General features: G+C 41.2%; 1 protein-coding gene across 10 annotated transcripts in view; it reads right to left on the reverse strand.

The window, feature by feature from the left end:
- PPARG (peroxisome proliferator activated receptor gamma) overlaps positions 1–23680 on the reverse strand; it is a 122102-nt gene that overhangs the window by 22550 nt on the left and 75872 nt on the right. For 7 of the 10 annotated variants that reach the window (XM_065935433.1, XM_065935431.1, XM_065935435.1 and 4 more), the window contains 4 exons: positions 22133–22360; positions 20213–20382; positions 11671–11809; positions 6320–6519 (listed from right to left, as the gene is read on the reverse strand). In XM_065935433.1, coding sequence (XP_065791505.1) covers positions 6320–6519; positions 11671–11809; positions 20213–20382; positions 22133–22352 — 729 coding nt within the window. In that variant the 5' untranslated portion in view covers positions 22353–22360. The remainder of the gene's footprint in view (positions 1–6319; positions 6520–11670; positions 11810–20212; positions 20383–22132; positions 22361–23680) is intronic. The other 3 variants (XM_065935438.1, XM_065935437.1, XM_065935439.1) reach the window with 1 other exon arrangement.

Below are 23680 nucleotides of genomic sequence, written 5' to 3' on the forward strand. Positions count from 1 at the left end.
ATTTCTTCCTGGTTTCTCCTCTGTCATCCCTATTTCCCTCCTGTGGAGAACCATCGGCTTAGAGAACTAACAGGAAGGTCTTCGGGAATAATCTGCAGCATCATTCTCTGATTAGGTATGAATAAACTGAAGCTAGGAGACTTTCTAAAGTCAAACAGCTATTTATAGCAAACCCTAAACCAGATCCCCTCACTCATGACTAATTCTTTTCTCTTTCTGCGACTTTCTACATGACTTCCCCACTTTTGCTTTTTTTTTTTTTTCAAAAAGTGACAATTCTGGGAGCAACTGGGGCTTATAAACTCATCTATGCTGAGGTCTTGGCACAGGGCCTTTGAACTCTTACTTCCGAGAGATGCCATTTAAGTGCTAAAGACTGAGGGCAAGAGGAGAGGGTGACAGAGGCTGAGATGACTGGATGACATCACCGACTCAATGGACTTGAGTCTAAGCAAACTCTGGGAGACAGTGAAGGACAGGGAAGCCTGGCATGCTGTGGTCCATGGAGTCACAGAGAGCTGGACGCAACTTAGCAACTGAACAACAATGTGGGATCGAAGTTAAGTTTGAAAGTCCCTCCAGTGTATCTCGTTTTCCTGCATCGTTTAGAGATTTAACACAAAAACTTAATAGGAAGAATTGTTGACACTTTAATGACCCAGCACATACCCTCATCTCTTAAAGAAACATCTATGGCTGGCCAAAATGTTACTCAGCTGACAAACAAGCATACTGACCAACTAGGTCTAATTATTAAAGATGAAAAAAAAAACCCAACTAAAAATGCTTTTCTTCTTGACTATATAGAATATTATCTTCTAAGTTTACTGTCTAAAAGAAGCCCATTTGTTCAGATCTGTTATATCTTCAATGATTCCTGATAGTACTGGAAATAAATTTATTTTTAGAATGTGACTCTATAGATTTAACGATTCCAGGAGCCAAATTTCTTCAATAGTGATCAGAACAAAGCGCCACTACCAGTCTGCTCCTTATTTACACCGTGGTTCCCAAGTCTCTTTTGTCTGTCTGTCTGGTGTCCTCCTTCTCAGGGGAGCAAATTCCAGCTCACTCAGGGAAAAGCGGAGAGAGACCACACTTTGTTTAGCTGGTAAGAGTAGGATTTAAAAGGATAGATATCTTTCCAATAGTTTGAGTTACTATATTTGACGGCCCTTGTAAATTTTAGCATGCAAACACTTAAATGGGTACAGAACTGTTTTCACAAAAGTTTATATTTCCATACTGGTTTTACTATCCCTTGGTTTCCTATTTCACACACTGTTTAGAAGAACCATTTTTATGATGGCACCAGTTTGCTCCTGCAATTATAAAAACAGTGACTCCACATACATGCGTTATAAGCAGTGCGATTCTTTGGGACCCAAAGTCCAATACAGTATAAATAACAAGCTTTATTCCTTATTTGCAGACAGAGCGCAGTCAGCAGGGCCTCACCATCCCTCAGATATGGAGTGAAAAGCTGGCAGACACACCAAGGGTTTTTCTATTTATTGTTTTATGACAAACCATGGCACTGAAAATGGTTTTTTGAAAACCACTCTCTGTTTATTTTCATCAACAAACATGGGATCATGTGACAACGATACACCCAGTGTGATCATCACAGCAGGGTAACAGTCAAACACTGGGAACTTCCAAAGTCCGTTCAGTTCTCAGGTTGCCTTCAGTAGACACAGCACCCTAGTTCTAGCATATTCGTGGATTTAAGAGTTCTGTAGATTCTCTCAAAGAAGGGGTCTGGGCGGGAACAAGCCACCGACAGGGAAACAGACCACGGGGAGAGTCAGTTCCATTTCTATTTGAGGGTGGCTCAAAGGTCCAGTGCTCCTAAAGTTTCTTCTCTGATGTCCCACACCCTGTGATTCCAATTCCCCATCTTCTCCTAGACCCAGAGCCTAAAGTTCCCAAACATTACTCTTTGAGGAAGGACAATGAAAGTGGGACGTCTAAGTTTAAAAGATAGGAGGGGAGCCCCTGTGGGCCCACTGGTTAAGAATCCGTCTTGCAAAGCTGGCGACACGGGTTCGATCCCTGGTCAAGGGACTAAGATCTCACATGCCGCGGGGTAAGTAAGCCCACACGCCAAAGAGTCTGTGTGCTGCAAGGAAAGATCTCTCGTGCTGCAACTAAGACCCGATGCGGCCAAATAAACAAGTATTTCTTTAAAAAGGAGCATTTAGCTGATCTGTTCATTTACCTGTTCTGCACGGTGCCAATGGCACCAGGGAGTAAGAGGCAGAGGAGAGCTGAGTGGGGAAGGGAGAAGCCCTGGTTGCCCTGGAGGCAAACGCGGGAGCTGGGCCTGAAAGACTAGCAGGCGCGTCACCAATGAGACAGAGCAGGCAAGGGTCAAATGGAGCAGGAAGATAAATTTAAAGAAAGGCCTCTCAGTGAAGCCATTTCCCGTCACAAAGGTTCTGGGTAACTGGTTATCCACTGTGCTGAGCAGCCTTCCCCCGGCTTGGCGGAACCCACCCTAATGACAGCCTTCCAGTGGGGTGTGCACTGAGACCCAAACGGCTCTCCCGCACCAGCCACGGCCCCTTTTCCAGATCCTCCATCCCCTCAAGAGTCCGCCCTCCTGCAAAACTTTTCCTATCAATGCAAATCTTCACTTTCAAAAGCCCTGGCCAAGAAGAGATAACACAACAGCCCTGAGATAGATGCTATCAAATGAATAACATGACCATGCAAGATAAAGAACAAATCTCTAGTCTCATTGGAAATCACGTTCTGATTTTACTTTTTCCCTTTCCCATATTCCTCTCTGCACTATTTATCCCCACTAGTGCCTAATTTGATTTTGCAAGATAAGGAGAAAGGAGAGAGCCAAACAGTTCTATTTCAGTTTTGTGTAATCAGAGAGTGGATTATTCTAATTTGGCCCAGTCTCTCTTTCCTTCCCAGACCCTAACAAGAGGCAATTCTGCCTCCATCCAGATTTTTAATGATGTCCAGGTTGGTGAGCAAATCTTGGGCTAAAGGCCTTCTGATGAAAGTCCAGAATTTCAAAGGGCATAGGCAGCAGCTTTTAATTCAATTAAGCAAACACATTTTGAGTAACTATTATAGACAAAGCACAGTCTTAGTTACTATAAGGGGAAGCTGATAATTAAGCATTTTATGGCACTTTCCCTTAAAATAGCTTAATACCTATTTACCCCATAAAACTTTGGGGCTTCCCCCACTCTCCCCCCACAAAACCCCCTGGAAGAAGGGAATGGAAACCCACTTCAGAATTCTTGCCTGGAGAATCCTATGGACAGAGGAGCCTGGCGGGCTATAGTCCACGTGGTCACAAAGAGTCAGATACAACTGAGATACTAACATTTAATACCCCATAAAGAGCCTTGGTTCCCGGGTGGCTCAGATGGTAAAGAATCTGCCTGCAGTGCAAGAGACCTGGTTCAATCCCTGGGTGGGGAAGAGCCCCTGGAGAAGGGAATGGCAACCCACTCCAGTATTCCTGCCTGGAAAACCTCATGGACAGAGGAACCTGACGGGCTACAGTCCATGGAGTCGTAAAGAGTCAGACAAGACTGAGCAACTAACACACTAAAAGAGCCTACAATTACCTTCATTTAAACTCAAAGATTTAGAGCCAAAGACTCAATTGCCGTGAGCTTTTAAAGTGATTTATGGTGAATTGGGCTCTGGACCTCTCAGTTAACACATGAAAGAGTATGCTGGCCACTGGAAGTATAAGTTTAAAATCTTGACTACTGGAGAAAAGAAATTTTTTTTTTTAATGCTTTCCTCTTATCTTTCAGGTACTATTAAATTAATAGGACTTGCAGTGTGGATTGCAGGTCTGGACGGGGAGATAAAGAGGTGAGAAACTAGCTTCTGGAAACTGAACGGCCCGAGGCAAACTGTGGAGTAAACTGTGCTCTGGGCTCTCCCTGGTCACCAAACCGCTCCCAGCTCGGGGTCTCCTGCCTGGCTCCCTGTCACACATCGGGCTCTCAGAGAACTGGCGCAAGCTGCCTCCCACTGCTAACTCTATTCAGCCAGGCTGCTCTGATTTTCTTGTTTCTATAACCTTTAAACGAACACAGTTTACCTTCCATAGAAAAGTGAGCGAGGCCGGGGCCATCGGTTTTTGTTTTGCTGTGCCCTCATTTTTTCGTTTAAAGAATACATAGACTCTGCTTTTCGTTCTTTACTCGCTAAGTTGTGTCTGACACTTCTGAGACCCCATGGACTGTAGTCGGGCAGGCTCCTCTGTCCACGGGATTCTCCGGGCGAGAAGCCTAGAGTGGTTTGCTGTTTCCTCCTCCGGGGGATCTTCCCGACCCACGGACTGAACCCAGGTCTCCTGCATTGGCAGGCGGATTCTTAATCACTGAGCCGCCAGGGAAGCCCTAGACTCAGCTTTACCATGACGTACAACCTGTTGCCTGCCCTAAGGAAGACAGTAGGTCCTCACTAGAATTCGAGAAGAACAAAACAACACAAGGAAAATTTCTCGACGGTGGAGGGATTGGGGCAGCAGAACAAGGTGGGACATTCCTGCTGATCTACACATTCATAAAAATAAACCATCACTTAGAATGCTTTCCCAAGGTGAAAATTCTTGGGAATTTCACAACACAGAGTCTCTGTCCACCAGGCCACTGCTGGCCAATGGGCAAGACTGGCTTCTGGGAGGAGAACAAAAGAGGATAATAATAGCAGCTGCAAGGTAGTGTGGGTCTTGAACATAATGAATGTGCAAGATTTTTAAAAACCTGTAAACAGCTGGATATAGGTATAATACTGTTAGGGTACCAGTGATCTCTCTGGCAGTCAGGAAACCCACTGCCCTTCTTGATAGTTGACTTTTTACACAGCCAACTGCATAAAAGGTTTTCTTTTTCTATTAGCTGATTCTACTCTTATGGTATAGCTAAAAGAAAAAAAAATAATGTTTTGAGACAGTCATCAAAATATAGTAACAGGTGATAAAACTTTCCCCCAAATAAAATTAAGTGGGGAGAGAGTTACATATTTCTGTTCATCTGTTCAGGTGTGCATCTGAAAATAAATGACAACAGGAAGAGGCTTTCAAGGGTTGGGACAGTGTCTTCAGAATGTCCTGTGGCTCTAACTGCCCTAGGAACCTGCTACAGACATTGTACTCAAAACCAGACCCTGCCTGTGAACACTGTGGTCCAGAGATGGGATCCAGGTCACAGTTGAAGGTGATGGCAGGACTAGGACCAGAGTTCGGGCACAATTATAGCTCGATTCAACATAATTCCCATGTGCTTTCTCAGCTTGTTATCAGGGAAGAATTTTACTTCTTGGAAAACGGACTCAACCACCATTATCACCCACTCTGGGTCTCCTAAACAGGTCATCAACGCGCCTGCTGATGTCTGAGAATCCCCTGTAGTAACCCAGGCTGCTCAGAGCCTCTGAGACGGTAAAACTCATACACGACATGAGGACAGAGCTCCCAGCTCCCTGGGGATAATAATCAAGACAGCACTAAAGGCAAGAAAGGGGGTGTGATATTCGAAACATATTTTTATGCCCCACAGAGAACTTCTGAGAGGTACTCGAGTAGTTCTGCAAGAACTTCAGTAGTTCTGGAGTAGTTTTCAAGAACTACTTGAGTAGTCCTGCACGATACAATCATGGGATCGACCACGTTTTCCAAACCTAGGTCAGGCCCTTCCCAGAGAAAAACTGGGCTGCTTGAAGGCATACAAACGTGGCCAGTGATTTTGATGCCAAGAAAAGATATCCTGAAAGAGCGTGGTGGCATGAGGGGAGCCTGAGTTCATTTGTTCAAGTTACGATGACCTGCTGCAGCATCGGACACGGCTTAGCAACTAAACCACCACCAAGGTGACCTGTATCTTTCTATACTAGTCTCAAAAATTTTATTAGGAGAGCTTGAAGGAGTTTTTCCCTATTCAAAATAATGTTTATTTACCGTATCTGAAAACGCTCTCTCTCCTCTATTTTAGACTCAGCCTGCAGTAGGTACCAGCCAACCACAGAACGGTGCTGTGTGTGGGTGTGCATGGGTGCTCAGTCGCTCAGTCGTGTCCGACTCTTGGCAACCCTATGGACGGTAGCCCGCCAGGCTACTCTGTTCATGGGATTCCCCAGGCAAGAATACTGGAGTGGATTGCCATCCCCTTCTCCGGGGGATCTTCCCCACCCAGGGATTGAACTGGGTTCTCCTGCATGGCAGGCGGATTCTTTACCACGTCTGTGCATAACACGGTTAAGTCATTTACTCAAAGGGAAAACAACAGCAAAACCCAGCCACCCCAAATGAAGACAGTAGAAGAGAACTAACTGATTTGTCTGTCGTCTTTCCCGTCAAGATCGCCCTCGCCTTCGCTTTGGTCAGCGGGAAGGACTTAATGTACGAGTCATACAAATGCTTTGCCAGGGCCCGGAGGTCCGCAGACTCTGGGTTCAGTTGGTCGATATCGCTGGAGATCTCCGCCAACAGCTTCTCCTTCTCGGCCTGGGGCATGCGCCCAAACCTGATGGCTACAGAAGAAGAGAAAGGGCAGGACGCGTCAGTGCATTCATTCCTGTATATACATACATACACATTCTTGTCTGTGTATACATACACATCACAACTTCTTTATCCTTTCATCCATCAGAGGATACTTAGGTGGTCTCCATGTCTTAGCTATTATAAATCATGCTGCAATGAACATGGGAGGGGTGGCAAGTGAATTAGGTTGAGTCTTATTAAAAATATTTTTGTCCTTTAACACCTAAGGGGTGAATTTGCAGTCATATCAGGCTTTTGACAATGAGTAAGGCTTCGTCTCATGGTCAGTTTTTCCGCTTTTAACATGTTTATTTTGCAACAGCTGTAGCCTGTAAGCGAGACTTGTATGAAAAATAACACTACTGCTTTTCATATGACTGTTGCCAATAAGTCATGTTTTTCCACCTCTCTTTCTTGAGGGAAAAAATATGCGCATTTGGAGGACTTGGCAATCATTTTATTTTCTCTCCTCTACAGTAAAACAAGGGGCAGTCTTATCACCACGATTAAGTAATTTTTAAGTTGGGGGTAACATTTTTCAAACTATTTGGAGAGGATATTTAAACATCTGTCCAGGTTTCTCTCCAAAGTCAAGATGAGCAAGATACTGCGGCCTCATCTTCTGACTCTGAAGGCTTACGTGGCATCGTTTAATTCATTCACTGAACACCTTGTTTGATGGAAGATATTGGCTCAACAAACTGGACCAGGGGACACAAGGATGAAAAGGATGTGTATTGCAGATCCAAAATAAAACAGAGCCTACATACGCATGGATTATTCTCTCCCTCTCCTGTACTGCTTTCTACCAGCTCCTTCCTTTCCATCTAAGCAGGGTTTAAGGTTCTGGCCCCAGTAAGATCCCCCTCATGCTCTTTCCTCCACCACTGGACTTACTGAAAGAGCTATCGCCCCTCACTGTCTTACTCTTTACCTCCCAACCCACTGCAGTAGCTTCTTGGCCTTTTGGCTAGGATCAAGTGTAGCAAGGGGGCTTCCCTGGTGGCTCAGTGGTGAAGAATCTGCCTGCCAATGCAGGAGAAGCAAGAGATGCAGGTTCAATCCCTAGGTCGGGAATCCCCCCTGGAGGACGAAATGGCAACCCACGCCAGTATTCTTGCCTGGAGAATCCCATGGACGGAGGAGTCTGGCAGGCTACAGTCCACTGGGTCACAGAGTAGGACATGACTGACTGACTGAGCGCACAGCACCACTGCAATCTAGCTTTTCCTCATTTAAATTCACCAAAACTTTGCTCTTACAAAGGCCCCTTCAGCTCCTCTAACGGTCACATCTAGGGGCCTGTTCTAAGTGCTCGTTCTGCTTGAGCTCCCCGGCTTCCTCCCAGACCTTCACACTGCTGACCTTCTCCACCCTCTAATTTCAAAAGTTTCTCATACTGGTCTCTGCCTCTCTGGCTCCCCATGTCTTTCTGTCGGCTATTTTCCAGACCTCTGTGAAAGCCCCTCTTCCTTCATTTACATGCTGTTATTCCTAGCTCAAGTTTTCTCTCTAAAGCAGAAAATGTGCTAACGACTCCTGCCCTCTCTTCCCTGAGATTTGTACCCTTATTTTTCACTTCTTCCTGCGTCCCTTTGCCTGTGGATGCTGGACATTCTATAGGCACCTCAAGTTACTGGCTCAGTCGTGTTTCTTTGCCAACCCATGGACTGTAACTCACCAGGCTCCTCTGTCCACGGGGTTTCCCAGGCAAGAATACTGGAGCGGGGTGCCATTCCCTTCTCCAGGGGATCTTCCCAGCTCAAGGATCAAACCTGGGTCTCCTGCAGGCAGATTCTCAACCATCTGAGCCATGATTTAGCGTAATAGAAAATAAAACTTTTCATTTCCCCTTCAAATTGTCTCCTCTTCCTGTTTTCCTTTCTGGATTAACTCACTCTGTCACCCAAACTACGCACCTCGAGTAATCTCTGACCACCTCTCTCCCCTCAGACCTGTGCATTCACTGGTCACGGCTGTGATGTTTCTTTCAACGCCGCCACGTCTGGCCATGCCCGATGTCTGAGTTCACAACATTGCACTGGTCTCCTGATGGACTTCCCTGACTTTTCTCTCTCTGACTTCTTTTTTACCGTTTTCAGTGGTTTGGTTTTTGGCGATACAGGTCTGTTTGCCCCCTTGCTATCTGAGAACATGGTGCTTACAGAGGAGGTTAAGAAGCACACAGAAGAGAAAGAATGGGGAATCAGAAACTGGATGGAAGAGAAGGTGTTTGAGTTGGGCCTTCAACACCAGGTAGGATTTTGACAGGGAAGGAAGGGCAGAGGAAGCAGAGCCCAGAGGTGTTCTATCACTGGGTAATTAGCAGCAACAACCAAGAATACAGCTTGTCTGAAATGTAAGTGGAAAGAGCAGCAGTGGGAAGAGGGAGGTGGAGGCTGAAGTGTGGGCAGTAATGAACCCCTTGAAGGTGTGAGTACCACAGCCTCTGCCTTAGGACTTCTCACTCTATCTGCTGAAAGTTATTTGAATTTGGGGAGATTTTCCCCATACCACAAAGAAGACTAAAGAAACAAAAAGTAGCATGTTGCAGTTTAAAGTCATTTGCCATTCCAGTTTTTCTTTTTTGCAACATACACTGGTGCTTTTGTTTGCAAGAAAGAAGAGAAGTACCTTAAAATGGGGAGAGCCACAGAAATTTGTGAAACCACTTTTCTAGAATTTAACAAGCTGCTAGGAAGTTATTTCGAAAGTTGTCAGCTCTTTTTTTTTTTTTTAATTAAAAGAAAAAAGGCATCATTTATATACTACAACATCCTAATCAGTAAAGCCAGTGAAAGTGTAAGTGTCAGTTGCTCAGCTGTGTCTGACTCCTTGCGAACCCGGGGGAATGCAGCCCACCAGGCAGAGCCATTCTCTTCTCCAGGGGATCGTCCCGACCCAGGGACTGACCCGGGTTTCCCGCGTGGCAGGCAGATTCTTCACCGTCTAAGCCAAAGATGCTTAACTCTGTAAAGCTAAGGTTTCACTAACTTTTCATATTTGTGAAAAATAAAACTTCTGTCTAAAGTGGATGGAATAGGGAAAACCTAGCGGTTTTCTTCTCTGTGCAGCCTATTTCCATAAAAAACCCTGAAAATGGATTTTCTTAGTCATGTTTGCAATCCTGTAAATGCTAAAGTATGATCTTTGATACCATGATATTTAATTTCTTTCCTTTTTCACCTTTGTAAGAATTAACCAAACACTATCTACAAGGCTGCTCCACTCTCTAAATAGAGTAAGCTAATGGGCACAAGAAGGCAAAAGACGACCTAATTATCATGCTTATGCTAGCTTTGACTTTTCTGGAAAGAGAAAATTATACCATCAACACTATAAAAGTTGCACTTTAAATTATTTGCCTATAAACAATAAGCAATAGAAGATATATTTTACATGAATGTGTGCAAGCAACAGAAAACATATTGTACCTCAATATGAAAAGTGACAATTTTTAAAGGACAAAAAGTAAATATAATTGAAAGCAAAACTGGCATCTTTTCCTATGTGGTATTTATAACAATGACCTCAAAGTCAAAGATTTCTTCATAAGGATAAAATAAATTTACTGCAACATGATCACATCACCTAAAATGTAATCCTGCAATGAAAATGTACCCTTGCTTTACGAAGTCTGAAATAAAAAGGAAATCGGTAGAATTAAACCAGCAAATTATCCTGCAATTAATGACTGAAGTTGTATAGACAGCAGATGTAATCAATTGTTAGGAAAAAATTTCTATCCTGTCTAATATAGTTGGTAGAACTATTCAAAATACATTCTTGCCTTTAGAGAAAATGACCCCATATTAACGATACAAATATAATTTTGTAAACCATTTTAAGGGGTAGAAGACCTATTCAATTAGTAATTCCCAAATATCTTGATTGTTGCTGTTAAAAAAAAAATCTGCATGATGGAACAAAAATTTAATTTTCACAGATGCTTTGGAGTCCTCATAGATGATGGCTGACTTCAAATATTATATCTTCTTACCAGACCAGTTTGAGAGAGGAAAAGGTAAAAGAAAGAAAAAATAGGGCATACGATGACATGAGACTTCAGATTTAATTTGATTACTTTGGCATTTTATCAATGTATCTCTAAGCCCATAATAACTTTTGAAAGAATTGATGAATACTTGACAAATATAATACTACCAAGTTACATCAAAAATTTGTTTTGTGAGCCAGTCAACCAATAAGAGCCAAATGGCGATTAAGAGCTATTTCTTCAAACAGGGCTATCTCCCATGACTGTGCTGAGTTAGCTCTACAGTTCATGAAAACATGGGTCTTCAACAGTCCTGCCCTTAAGCTGACACTCCTAACTATAAGCTTCACTTAAGATACAGGTTCAAAAAAGTAGAATGCTTTACTCTCCTATTGAAGCTTTGTGGAACTTTAAAAAATACTTGCTTAATCCACAAATTGTATGCTACACAAAGTCAAGGATAGGGTTCCGCTCATTTCTGCACAGTAAAGAGAAAAAAAAGGACATATGTCTATGTCTGATATACCACTAAAGTTCCATATCCATAAATCAGAATTTTCTTACATTTAAAGTAGAAACTAATGTTTATAAAATAGATACCTAGCAATAATCTGCTGTCTAGCACAGGGAACTTTGCTCAATACTCTGAATGGCCTACATGGGAAAAGAATCTTTAAAAAAAGAAAAAGTGGATATATGCATATGTTTAACTGAGTCACCTTGGTGTACCCCTGAAACTAACCCATAGCTGTAAATCAACCATGCTCCTATAAAATAAAAAAATAAAATAGAGACTATTTACAGTTATAATTCTATTTTTAATACTATTAAAGCAACACAAAAAATTAATCACAACTCTCATATTACACGTGTTTCAGAACACTACAGTAATTTTCATTACCGCCCGGACTTCCCAGGCTTTTCTCCCATCGTGGCAAATGCCCAACTACAAGAGAGAAGGATTCACACTTAAAGCTGAACAACTCTGACCTAATTGAGAAACGCTTTGTTGGCATGCGATACTCTGAAACCTGGCAATCTGTGGGAAAACTGTACACGTTTCTAGCCACAGCCCTCGGGTCTACGGATCTAGCAGCCGTGATGAGAAGCACCGAGTGTGGGGCACAGAGTGCTCACTTACCATTATGAGACATCCCCACAGCAAGACACTTCTGAAACCGACAGTACTGACATTTATTTCTACTTTTCTTGTGGATCCGACAGTTAAGATCACACCTATCATAAATAAGTTTCAATCTGATTGTCCTCCGGAAGAAACCCTACAAAGGAATATGGGGGGGGGGTGGAGAAAAGAAGCAAGTGTTAAGTGTTTGTGACAATGGCTTAAACCCACACCTGCCTGAGTATTAGACACTGTAGGGTCTTGACACATTCGTCAGTGGTGACTTTAGACAAATCACTTAACCTCTCTCGGTTTTCTCTGCTATAAACCAAAGAAACAGAGGATCGCCAGTGTCCCTTTTTTAGCTCTTAGTGACCACAACCCACTGATGTCATTCAGAGCATCTTGGCCCCACATCTGGATTTCAGCAAGCCCTAAGAAGTGCTCTGGATTTAATGTAATGCAAATAAAACACCATGTAATCAGTTCAGTCTCTCTGTAAATCATTCCAGCAGCATGCCCTAACCTTATAATTGTGCTAAGCAGTTTGGCAAACTTAGAGTCATTTCATTCTAAAACATGAGCAAGGCCAATAAAAATCCACATGTGGGTAATTTTTTTGGAATTCTCTATGTTGCATAATTTCCTACAAAATTGGTTTCATTTATTTATGCATTTGAAAGAGTGTTCCATAATCACTGTAGCCTACAAACAGAGATAACAGAAAATAACAGGAGATGTAACATATAAGTTCTCAGAAACTTGACCACTATCTCAAAATAGCAAACATGTCAATTTGAGGCTGAATTCTGCTATGTTTGTTTTTGAAAGACCTGAAAAAATTCTAATGAGAAATGTTTTCTAACTCCATCTTATTGTTGTTGAGAATATTTCTACTCATTTCTATTGCATTCATTTTCATGAAGCTCACTTTTTAATTCTTTCAAATTTATCTGGCTCTGTTTGAATACAAAAAGCACTGAATTAGGATTGATTCTACCACTGACATGCATTTTGACTTTCTCCAGATTTCTACCTTGAACTCTAGACAAGTATGTTAAGCTGTTTACTTGACAACTTCACTTGGAAATCTAACATTATCTCTAACCTGGCACAACCACCACTGAAGTCCTGGTCACACCTATGAGCTTACTTTACTGGAACTTTCTCCATATTAGCTGTCACAACTCCAGCCCTGAAGGCACTCTCAACTTCCTTCTCTCATGTGGAAAGCTCATGCTCAAAATATACAATCACCTGTTTCCCTCACAGCCTTCAAGCTGTGTTAACATCTCAGCATCTTAATGAGGCTTATCTATCTTATTCAATACTGTGGGCTGTCCCTCTCCCCACCTCTCACTGGCAATTCTTGCTCTCCTTTATCCTGCTCTTACCCGCCATCTCCCCACTCCATTAGCAGTTATGACTTCCTAATGTACCACATAATTTATTTATTTATTTTCTGCCCCTCTCTTATTTCCCAACTATAATTCTGAGCTCCCTGGGGACAGGGATGGTCTCTTATGTCCCTGGATGTAACCCAAACACTAACAATAGTGCCCCATTAAAGTTTTTTGTTGAATAAGCACGTGTCATTTAACTTCCTTTCTGGGCCATCTCTGATATTTTGAGATTCTAAACTACGTCTGAGATGTTACAAGGTCACTGGCACACCTCTTTCCTTTCAGTTTTTGAAGCCATCTTATTAAATGTAATAATTACAGACATGTAGGAAATACATGTAACTGTGAAACATAATAGGCCCCCCTGCTGGCTCATATGGTGAAGAATCCACCTGCAATGTGGGAGACCTGGGTTCTGTCCCTGGGTTTGGAAGATCCCCTGGAGAAGGGAATGGCAACCCACTCCAGTATTCTGGCCCGGAGAACCACATGGACAGAAGAGCCTGGTGGGTGACAGTCCATGGGGTCACAAAGAGTCGGACACAACTGAATGACTTTCACTATAAATCACAATAACATAATTATCACACATGAGCCCATTATCCAACTCAAGACTTAAAATCATAACCAGCCACATGCCTGCACTTATGTGTTCTTCCCTTATCCAACTGCTGCTCCTGTGGCTGCTTGACAATATAATCATAACCCTAATTTTGAGCTTATCATTTCCCTGACCTTTAAAAAAACACAGCTTTATCATATAGCCTATAAACTAAATAATACATTGCTTAGGTATGCTTGATTGAGTGCTTTATTAAGTAGTATCATACTACATACAGATTTTGCAAATAGATTTTCCTCTCTATGGCTTACTATCCTTGAAGAATACTGCTTCAGTCTTTTTAACTTCAGTTCTTTTTTTAACTTGTAAACTTTTTCATTTTGCTCTCATTCTCGAAAGAGTGACTGGGTACTCAGTTTTTCCTCTTTAACAATCCGGATTCCATTGTCTCTGTGCTTTCATTGTCTCTGTTGAGATGTCTGTTGTCATCTGACCTTGATTTGCACTTAATTCTCTTTGCTTCTTGTATTCTGCAGTTTACCGCACCGTGTCTAGTCATGGATTTCTTTATCTTCTTGGACGTTTTCTGCATCATGGTCTCACTAGTTCATGGGTTCCTGTACTCCACTTAGGTGTTAGGCTTTCTTTTCAAGTCTTCAATATTTCTGAATTTCTCTTTTATATTTTTTATCTTCTTGCCATTAATGTTGATCACAAGGGTAAACAGCGGAACAGCCAAATAAGATGACACACACACACACACAAACTTTTGCAATGGCAAAAGTAAGGAAAAGCAAACATATCTCACTAAAGTTCATCAGTGAGAAGAGTTCTGTATATTACCCTTCATTAGTAAAAACGACATGTTTCTAATATTCGAAGATCTTATGAATCCTTCAAGAAGTAAAAGAGGCTTCAAATTCTAGCAGATTCCAGGTGGGATATGTTCTTTAAGACATTGTTGGTTTCATTCTTAATAACTTCTTTGCACGTATCTTTCAGTTCGGTAATCCTTTTTTCTGCTGTGTACAGTATGCTATTTAACCCTTGCATAGCATTTTTATTTCAATAATTGTATTTTTCACTTTTAGAAGTTTCACTTATTTTCAAGACTGTTGGTCATTCTTGATAGTCTATTATTGTTCACTCATTGCTATGATTCTGCCCTCTATCTTTAAACAACCCATACATAGCTGTACATTCTGGATCAGGCAGTTTCAATATCTGCATTCTTGTGTAAGGGTGGAGAGTTCTGTTTGCTTGTTTACCTCTGATGAATGTCATCAAGCAAGCTGCCTATTTATGTGCTTGCTGATATTTTATTTTGAAGTCATTTCTTGACCTTAAATTGTGAGAATCCTACAGGGTCTAAATCAGGAATTCTTTCCTCCAAAGAGAATTTGAAGATCCTTCTGTTCGAAGTCAGGAGTGCCACTGACTTATGACTATTTCAGACCCTCTTGGGAATTCTGGCTCAACTCAGAAGCTGGGCATCTATCATGAGGAAACTCTGTCCCTCCAAGTGTGCCTACAGCTGCAGTTCAAGACCTAGGATTGTTTGCTTGTTTTGCTACCAATGTTTTAGAGTGTTTTCCCTACCTCTTGTGAGATCAGCAACATCTCAAAGGATATGTCCTATGTAGGGTATGCTGGAAAGGAAGGTAAACCTCTTTAATTCTCAGAGGGTTCTAAGATGCTTTGAATATTTAAAAGGCATTTTCCCCCTGACTGATTCACAGAAGGCTAAAGTACAGAACTGCTGCCACTGTTAAATACTGTGGAGAAATCTTGCTTTGATTTTTGCCATTGGATCATATATATTTCAGGATATCTTTGGCTGCTTCTCTGAGTTTCACTTTTAAAGCCCAATACTAGTAATTGAAAATGCTGCTCGGCTATCCAGCAGGTCCCAGAGTACTCACTTTTTTGGCATGGTTGGAAATGAAGACTTTTAATAAAATAACTATGTTTTTTAAGTTTAATGTTTATAATGTGATTTGTTTTTTGTGTTGACCCCAATGAAGTCTTTCAAAGAGCATCACATTTTTTGTAATGATTCCAATGTTAAAGGATCATCATTCTCTATATCATATATGCACTGACCATGCACATAAAATCTTGAACTAAGTATATACAAATCCCAGCACAAGCTTGGAACTGCTTTTACTTTAAAAAAATTTTTTAAGGCTAAGTTCATGATAACTAACTGCCTTCTTGTCATCTGACTTTTTCAAGAAACCTGGAGAGGAAGATACAAGGCTCTCACTTAGTTTTTTGTAAAAAATTATTTCTTTACTTGGTGAATGAAGCAGGCTTCCCCCAAATTTTCTTCATTGCCAGTAAAGAAACACTCGTTTTTACTATGTCAGTGTCCATACAATGAAGTGCAATTTCAACAGCTCACAGTTCTGATTACCATGAAGTCTATGAACTGGTGTGATGGAGATGCATCAGTCACCATAAAACGCTTTGTGTATATTTTTATTATAAAACCTTCACACTTGCTTGTGAGAACATAAAGCCTGCTTATTTCTTCCTTAAAACATTTTCTCAAACCTCTCCTTCATTGCTTTACTAGTAACAAAACTTCAGGTACAATGAGACCTAAGAGTGGTGTTTAAATTTTACAACGAGATTAAATGCCCTGTGTCGGACCTGCAGTCAGCTTTAACATGAAACTATCTGGCCCACAGAGGCTGAATCAATGAGCTGCCACTGGTGCATGGGAATATACTAAAAACTCTTCCTGAGGTAGGAATACAAAAATACATAGAAATATAAAAATAGATTATACAGTATTGTATGGTAGTATTTCCTTGTATCTTTACTAAGTCTATGGTTCTAAAATGATCTTTCACTATAGACATAAAAATATTATGAAACCTATTAGGGAAAAAAATAAATGTCCAATCTGTAAGCAATCAATGTCAGCTTTATAAGTTCTAAAGTATATGAATCTTTCATTAGTTACAGGTTATATATTACCCAAGTCTGTAATATTAATGGCTGAAGAATCTATCACTGTTTTCTTGTAATCCAAATCCAAACTTTTTATTCCTGTCTGAACTTTGGCAAGGGTCACCAACATAAAACTGTTCCACTGGCATGTAAATATGTTTAAGAAGATCTACTGACCACTATCTTGAGCAATATAGCTATTTTTTTCCTATTGTAAATTAGTTTGTAGGTTTGTGGTCAACTGTATTTTAGTGATGGGTATATCCCACATTCTACTGAAATGACAAATGTTAAATTGGCAAAACACCTTTTTTTAACACAGTCTAACACGTGTGTTAATTTCACTTTCACTGAGTATTGTTGGTGCGCTAAGGCTGTATCCTTTTAAAGCTTATTTATGGCTGTGACGGGTCTTCATTGGGGCACACTGGCTTCCTCTGGCTGCAGCAGGCAGGGGTTACTCTCTAATTGCGGTGTGTGGGCTTCTCAGGTCATGGAGCACAGGCTCTAGGGTATGTGGGCTCAGCAGCTGTGGTACATAGACTTATATGCCCTGGGGCAGGTGGGATCTCAGTTCCCAGATCAGGGACTGAACCCATGTCTCCTGCACTGGCAGGTGGCTTCTTAACCCCTGGACCACCAAGGAAGCCCCATTAAGGTGGTCTCTTTGATTACCGATGGGCACTGGTCTAACTGGTCTAAAGATGGCATTCAGAGTGTGGCAGCAATTCTGTTTAACCCCAAAGTACCAAAGAATGAGTGAGCATGTCTTCAGCCTCACACCTTATAACAATAGTTCTGAAACTTTTTGGTCTCAGGACCCCTTTACTCACCCCAAAACGTTGAGGTTTCTAAACAGTTTTAATTTATGTGAGCTATACCTATTGACGTTGATCAGACTAGAAATAAAACCTGAGAAATTATCATGTACAAGAACATTCACGTCACACTCCATCAGGCATTAGAACTACACTACCATTCCATGTCATGTGGCTTCTAGAACACTCCACTTACATTCCTGAGAGCATGAGAGTGAAAAACAAGTTAATATTATTATGAAAATAGTATCAACCTCATGCTTATCTTGAAAAGGTCGTAGGGATCCCATCCCCAAACCACACTTTGAGAACTGCTGACATACTTGGAGAAGCCAAATTATATTATTCCTCTAACATTTCTCTTATCTTTAAAATGGGCAGATGCCTATTTTCCCTTCTATGGTGAGCATCACCCTCTCTGTATTTTAGTCTTCTTGTTGTTGTCATTCAGCCACTAAGTCGTGTCCCACTCTTTGCAACCCCATGGACTGCGGTGTGCCAGGCTTCCCTCTCCTTCACTATCTCTCAGAGTCTGCTCAAATTCATGCCCATTGAGTCACTGATGCTATCTAACCACCTCATCCTCTGTTGCTCCTTCTCCTTTTCCCTTCAATCTTTCCCAGCATCAGGATCCTTTCCAAGGAGTTGTCTCTTCCCGTCAGGTGGCCAAAGCAGTGGAGCTACAGCTTCAGTATCAGTCCTTCTAATGAATATTCAGGGTTGATTTCCTTTCCTAGGAAGTCTGTAATCTTTTTTTTGGATGGTTTGCAAGTTACTGGAGGTTACTATACAATACTGTTAATTTTCTTCTACTGCTTTTGCTTGTCTGTCTCTGGTAGGTGAAGGACTCCTCTGGACTCATCAAGTTTTAAGTGTTATTTCTCTGTCTCTGCCTTAGAACATTTCTGTTTGTAACTAGAGGGCATTTGAGTTTTCTCCTCCCTCTTTTCTCTTCTTTTTGCTACTTTTCTTCTTTGTTTGCTTTGGTCTTCTAAGTTTTTATGCTCTCAGAACTTAGCTTTAACACTATAAGCAACTGCTGACAATATCTGTCTTTCAATTTTTGGTTGATTGGTTAGTCCATAAATTGCAATTCAATTTTTAGCTGTTCTCAGAAATGTTAACTCTCCACAAATATCTGATGAATAGAATCACAGTGAAACTATTTGCTTAAAACTTATAGTTTTCTAACCGCTTTACCAGTCCATAAAAAAACAATATTGTGGAAACTTAACCAACCATACTTTATTTATCAACATAAATTACCAAGATGATCAAAACTAGATGACTTCTTCAAGTACTTCTAAGAATTTAGCCACAATTTCCTCAAAATTACATAAATCTAACAGAGCAAAATGACAGGTTCTTACTACTCCTTGAGAACGTAATGATTTCCTATAAGGTTACAGATATTTTAGTTTGGTTTCAATCACTGAATGAATGAGTTTTCATGTTTTAAATAAAAGCATCTCTTGCCAGGAGTCATTTTGGAATTTTAGACCCAGAGATGAATCAGAAGCCCTTTGGCGAGCTACTCTAGCCAACTGTTTTATACATGAGTGACTGAGGGCTGAAATCCTCATGTGATTGGTTACAGACCGTGGACAAGTGGCCAGGTAACCACTAACTTGTCTCTTTCACTTTATTAGGTTGCCTTTAGAAAAATAAACTTTTGGATTGAAGAGGCTTTAGGGATCATCTAAATCAACACCATCATGTTATAGATGTGAAAACTTAGGCAGGATATGGTTAAAAATATAATATATACAAAGGCATCTTGCCCAGTATCTGGTGTATAGCAGAAATTCAGTAAATATTAACTCCCTTTTTTGGCTCATGGTCCAGTTAGGAACCCAGATCTTCCAACCTATCTAACTACTGTCATGTATCTTCATTCTGAACAAAAAGCCCTTCTGATGATTGAACCTGATCTTACAGAAGCAGCGTTATTTTATGAGGCAAACACTTATCAACAATTTATTCTGAGCCCTAGAGTATATAATAAATACTACTCAATTACTATTTTATTCATGGAGCCTATTAGAATTAATTCCTTTAAAAGAAACTACATTTTAAAACATGAGTAGATTAACATTTTCTCAATAGTCGGGCAGAATATTACTAAATGAACTTTCCAAAATAGGCTTTTTCACAAAGAAAGGAGGTGAAGAGAAAGGGTATCTCTTTTCCAAAATGGCTGTATCTCTTTGCCTGACCATAACTCATGGCTCACGCTGATGCTGAATAAGAAAACATACAGTAACGGTTTAGGAGTCAGAACGTGTATGGATCTGCCACTTACAATGGATGTCCATGGGGAAATCTCACTGACACAAGGTTTCTACACCTGCAAAGTGGCCATAAATAAGCTCAACCTTATAGGACTGTGGTAAGGCTCAAGCGAAGGTTATCTATCTATCTACATGTACAGAATATGACATGGTATAGTGGAAAGAAAAAATATTAGGAGATTCAGGAAATCTGGGTTCTGTTCAGGGTCAGCCTGTCACTGTCTTGCCATGTTACCTTGAACAAGCAGTTTATTTTTTTTTGTAATCTGCAAACTGTGAAGCTTGAATTAAATCAGCGTTGCATAGGACCAATTTGGAAAAAAGGAAGTGAGGCGCAGTAGCCTTGCTTTTTAACAATTTTCTCAGGTTTTCAAGTATTATGTCATCTAAAGAATGGGTTTCACCAAAGATATTTAGAAGTTTGACAGCTTCGTCTCAGTTCTTTGCCGTCTGTTTGCAACAGGAAATGAAAACCTAGGTACATTTTCAGCAAATTATTTCAAAAACGATCTTTTTTTCTTTTTTTACCTTGCATCCTTCACAAGCATGAACTCCATAGTGGAATCCTGACGCTTTATCCCCACAGACCCGGCACTCAATGGCCATGAGCGAGTTGGAAGGCTCTTCATGAGGCTTACTGTACAGCTGAGTCTTTTCAGAATAATAAGGCGGGGACACAGGCTCCACTTTGATTGCACCTGTGTGCAGAAAAACATGAGCAGACAGTTATCACAGGAAAAACAATGAGAAACAGGCAACAGGGCATGTTGCTATTGTACACCTTATTATCATATTTTATTATTTAGGTTAGATGCACTATGGAACATGAAAAAGACACAGGAAAAAGTGGGCTTTGTAATCACATGCAAGTCACAACGCCTCTGAGCCTCACCTGTGAAAACAAATTGAGAAGGGAACTAAGTTTGTGGTTCTATGACCCTCCAATACCTCATAATACTAAAGTTCCCACAGGAAATATATAATATTTGAGATCATGAAGGTTATTTTTCTATGGGCTGTATTTGGCATTCATGACAACATTAAATTAAACATTTCAACTTAAATATTGCATTTTAGAAGCGTTTTTAAACCACTCCTGCAAAGGAAACACAAAAGGAACTGAGGAGGAAATGGTATGCCCGGCTTGAGGGTACATGAAAAGTAAGAGACCAGGTTCTCATCAATGTTGAGTCAGAAAAGATGGTTTGTAAAATGATCTTTGATAGAGAGAGACACTTTGGAAAGCAAGCACTATCTTTCCGCTGGTCAGGATCAAGCCTATTAAATTTCCATATTAGGCTTCAACTGAAGTCACACATGTAAATATAACCAAGTATATAATTTATCTTAAAAAAACTAGAAATACAGGAAGTTCTTACTTATTGTCAAGTAATGGCTGCCAATTACACAGTGGTTGCTCTGGAAAACCAGCGTAACAGCAAAGAGATAAAAATCAAGGAAATAGCATCACAGAAATTTATCTTATCTTAAAAAGTGCAGTTTTAGTTTTTCTTGATGTGAACTGCATTAATGGCATAGAGATTTATCAATAGTCTACAATGTCAGCATTCAAATTTGTGCTGAAAAATAGGTAAGTTGTTCAAAGTGCAGAATTAGGAAAACTGCATTATAGTAATACTGATTTAGTGATAAGTTATAGGAGGTAATAAACTATTACTTGTCTACTTAAAAGTAGAAACAATGAATCAGAATTTGGGGGGGGACGGACATTTAGCCTGAGATACAGCTAGTGGTGTAATCATGCTGGAGACTGTCCCTGAAAAAGATAGAAGAAAACAAAGAGAGGAGGGAAGAGGGAAGAAGGAAAGATGATCCAGGGTGTTCACAGACTACAGGCCTTGTTGGTCAGTTACACGTGTGTGTCAGCTCAGTCACACAGTCATGTACTGTTTTCAACCCCATGGACTGTAGCCCACCAGGCTCCTCTGTCCAAGGGATTTCCCAGGCAAGAACTCTGGAGTGGGTTGCCATTCCCTCCTCCAGGGGAGCTTCCCGACCCAGGGATCAAGCCCATGTCTCCTGCACTGCAGGCGATTCTTTACCACTGAGCCACCTGGGAAGTGAAAGTGTTAGTCATCGGTTGTGTCCGACACTTTTTCCCAAGAACTTTTGCCTGCCAGGCTCCTCTGTCCACGGAATTTTACGGACAAGAATAAGGGAGTAAGTAGGTGGCCATTCCCTTCTCCAGGGGAATCAAGGATTGAATCCAGGTCTTCTACATTGCAGGCAGATTCTTTACCATCTGAGTCACCTGGGAAGCCACTGGTCAATTATAAATGCTTAGTATTTCATGGACAAGTGGATGAATAAATGAATGGTAAATGTCTTCACCACAGCCATTAGTCCTGGGAGCATTTACCCTACTGTGGACGAGAGATTAGTCCAATCCTAGTCTCAACAGTCTGAAAAGTGAAATAAACCTCATACTTTGGTACTCTTGGAGCTTCAGGTCATACTTATAATCTGCCACCATCGGGTCAGCTCTTGGGAACGGAATGTCCTCGTAGTGCGGAGCAGAAATGCTGGAGAAGTCAACGGTGGTGAAGGGTTTGATGTCAAAGGCATGGGAGTGGTCATCCATCATAGAAAGATCCACGGAGCTGATCCCAAAGTTGGTGGGCCAAAACGGCATCTCTGTGTCAACCATGGTAATTTCTGAAACAAAGAAAAGACCAGCTGTGACGTTAGTCCTGAGGACTGGGCAGTCTTGTGAAGATACACACAGAAAGGGAACAGAAAGAGTCTCCGGTCAAGATGTCACCTAGGTGATCACAGGGAGAGAAGCGAACACAACCGCCTTCTCAGTGCCGTCCAGGCTGCTGAACTAACTGAGGGAAGTCACCCCTTACCTGGACGTCATGATCGAGGAGCCGCTAGCAGTGTCAGCCTGTACAGCAGGCCCACACCAACGTCCTACAGATAGCCCTACTCTCCTTACAGCGGGATGACTTTCCTAAGGGTATCTGGGAATGGGCTTCTTGCTTTTTCCCAGCGAGCAGAGAGCTAAAGAATGCAGCTCTCACAGGCTGACTCTTGCAAGAGGTTAAAGATTCTAGCTGTGGTCTTCGTAAGAAAAACAAAGTGCCTCGAAAACACAAATAAGGAGATGAGCGCTGTGAATGTGCTTCAGCGGCTCCAAGAGGGCTCCTCAGGCGCTGTGTGGGTTCGCACGTCTGAATATCTGCACGAAGAAGGATGCAAAAAGCCTGACGTTATCTATGTTATGGTACAAACCCTACGCTGCTGACCGTCTGGAGCTCACACTGGGTCTCAATGACATCCAGAAAACAGCGTGCGCTCTTAGTGACGGGCATCCATCGAACTGCATCTTTTGTTCTGAACGTCACCTAAACCTACCTAACCCAGGACGCATCATTTACTTTCCATCTCCTCAGTCTGCTTATTTTATTTTTCTCCAGCCATTTTTCTTAGAATAAACCATTTTCCTATGAAAAGACACCTCTCTTGTCTCACCTGCAATATCCACAAATGTGGGTTATGCTGACCGCAAAGTTCTTCTGAAGACCAGAGTAAAGGTTGACCACGCTAAAGGTAGTGTATATGCTACTGTATCAATACTGGGAAATAAAAATAGGGATGCAAAACATGTCTGGGTTGCAAGAAAAGTTGTTTGCTCATCATTTTACTGGTTTAATTTTGTTTCACTTTTAACATATGACTTCAGTGACTGCCTGCCAACCCATGTCAGGCTTCTCAACACAGGAATCATATCCCTAAGGGTCATTAGTTTTATTGAAAAGTTTTGGGGAAAATTTTAATGATAAAATAGCTATTTATGTGTAAATAAATAGAATGAAAAATTTATCTGATTTTAAAGGTATGATTCTGAACTCCTAAAAAACTTTATACTTATAGTACATTTCATAGCTAGAAGAACACTAACTTTTTAAAAACAGACTGTATTTTTTTAAGCTTTTTAAAATATGGACCATTTTCTAAGTCTCTATTGAATGT

Source organism: Muntiacus reevesi, chromosome 4, assembly GCF_963930625.1.
Source record: "Muntiacus reevesi chromosome 4, mMunRee1.1, whole genome shotgun sequence".
NCBI lineage: Eukaryota > Metazoa > Chordata > Mammalia > Artiodactyla > Cervidae > Muntiacus > Muntiacus reevesi.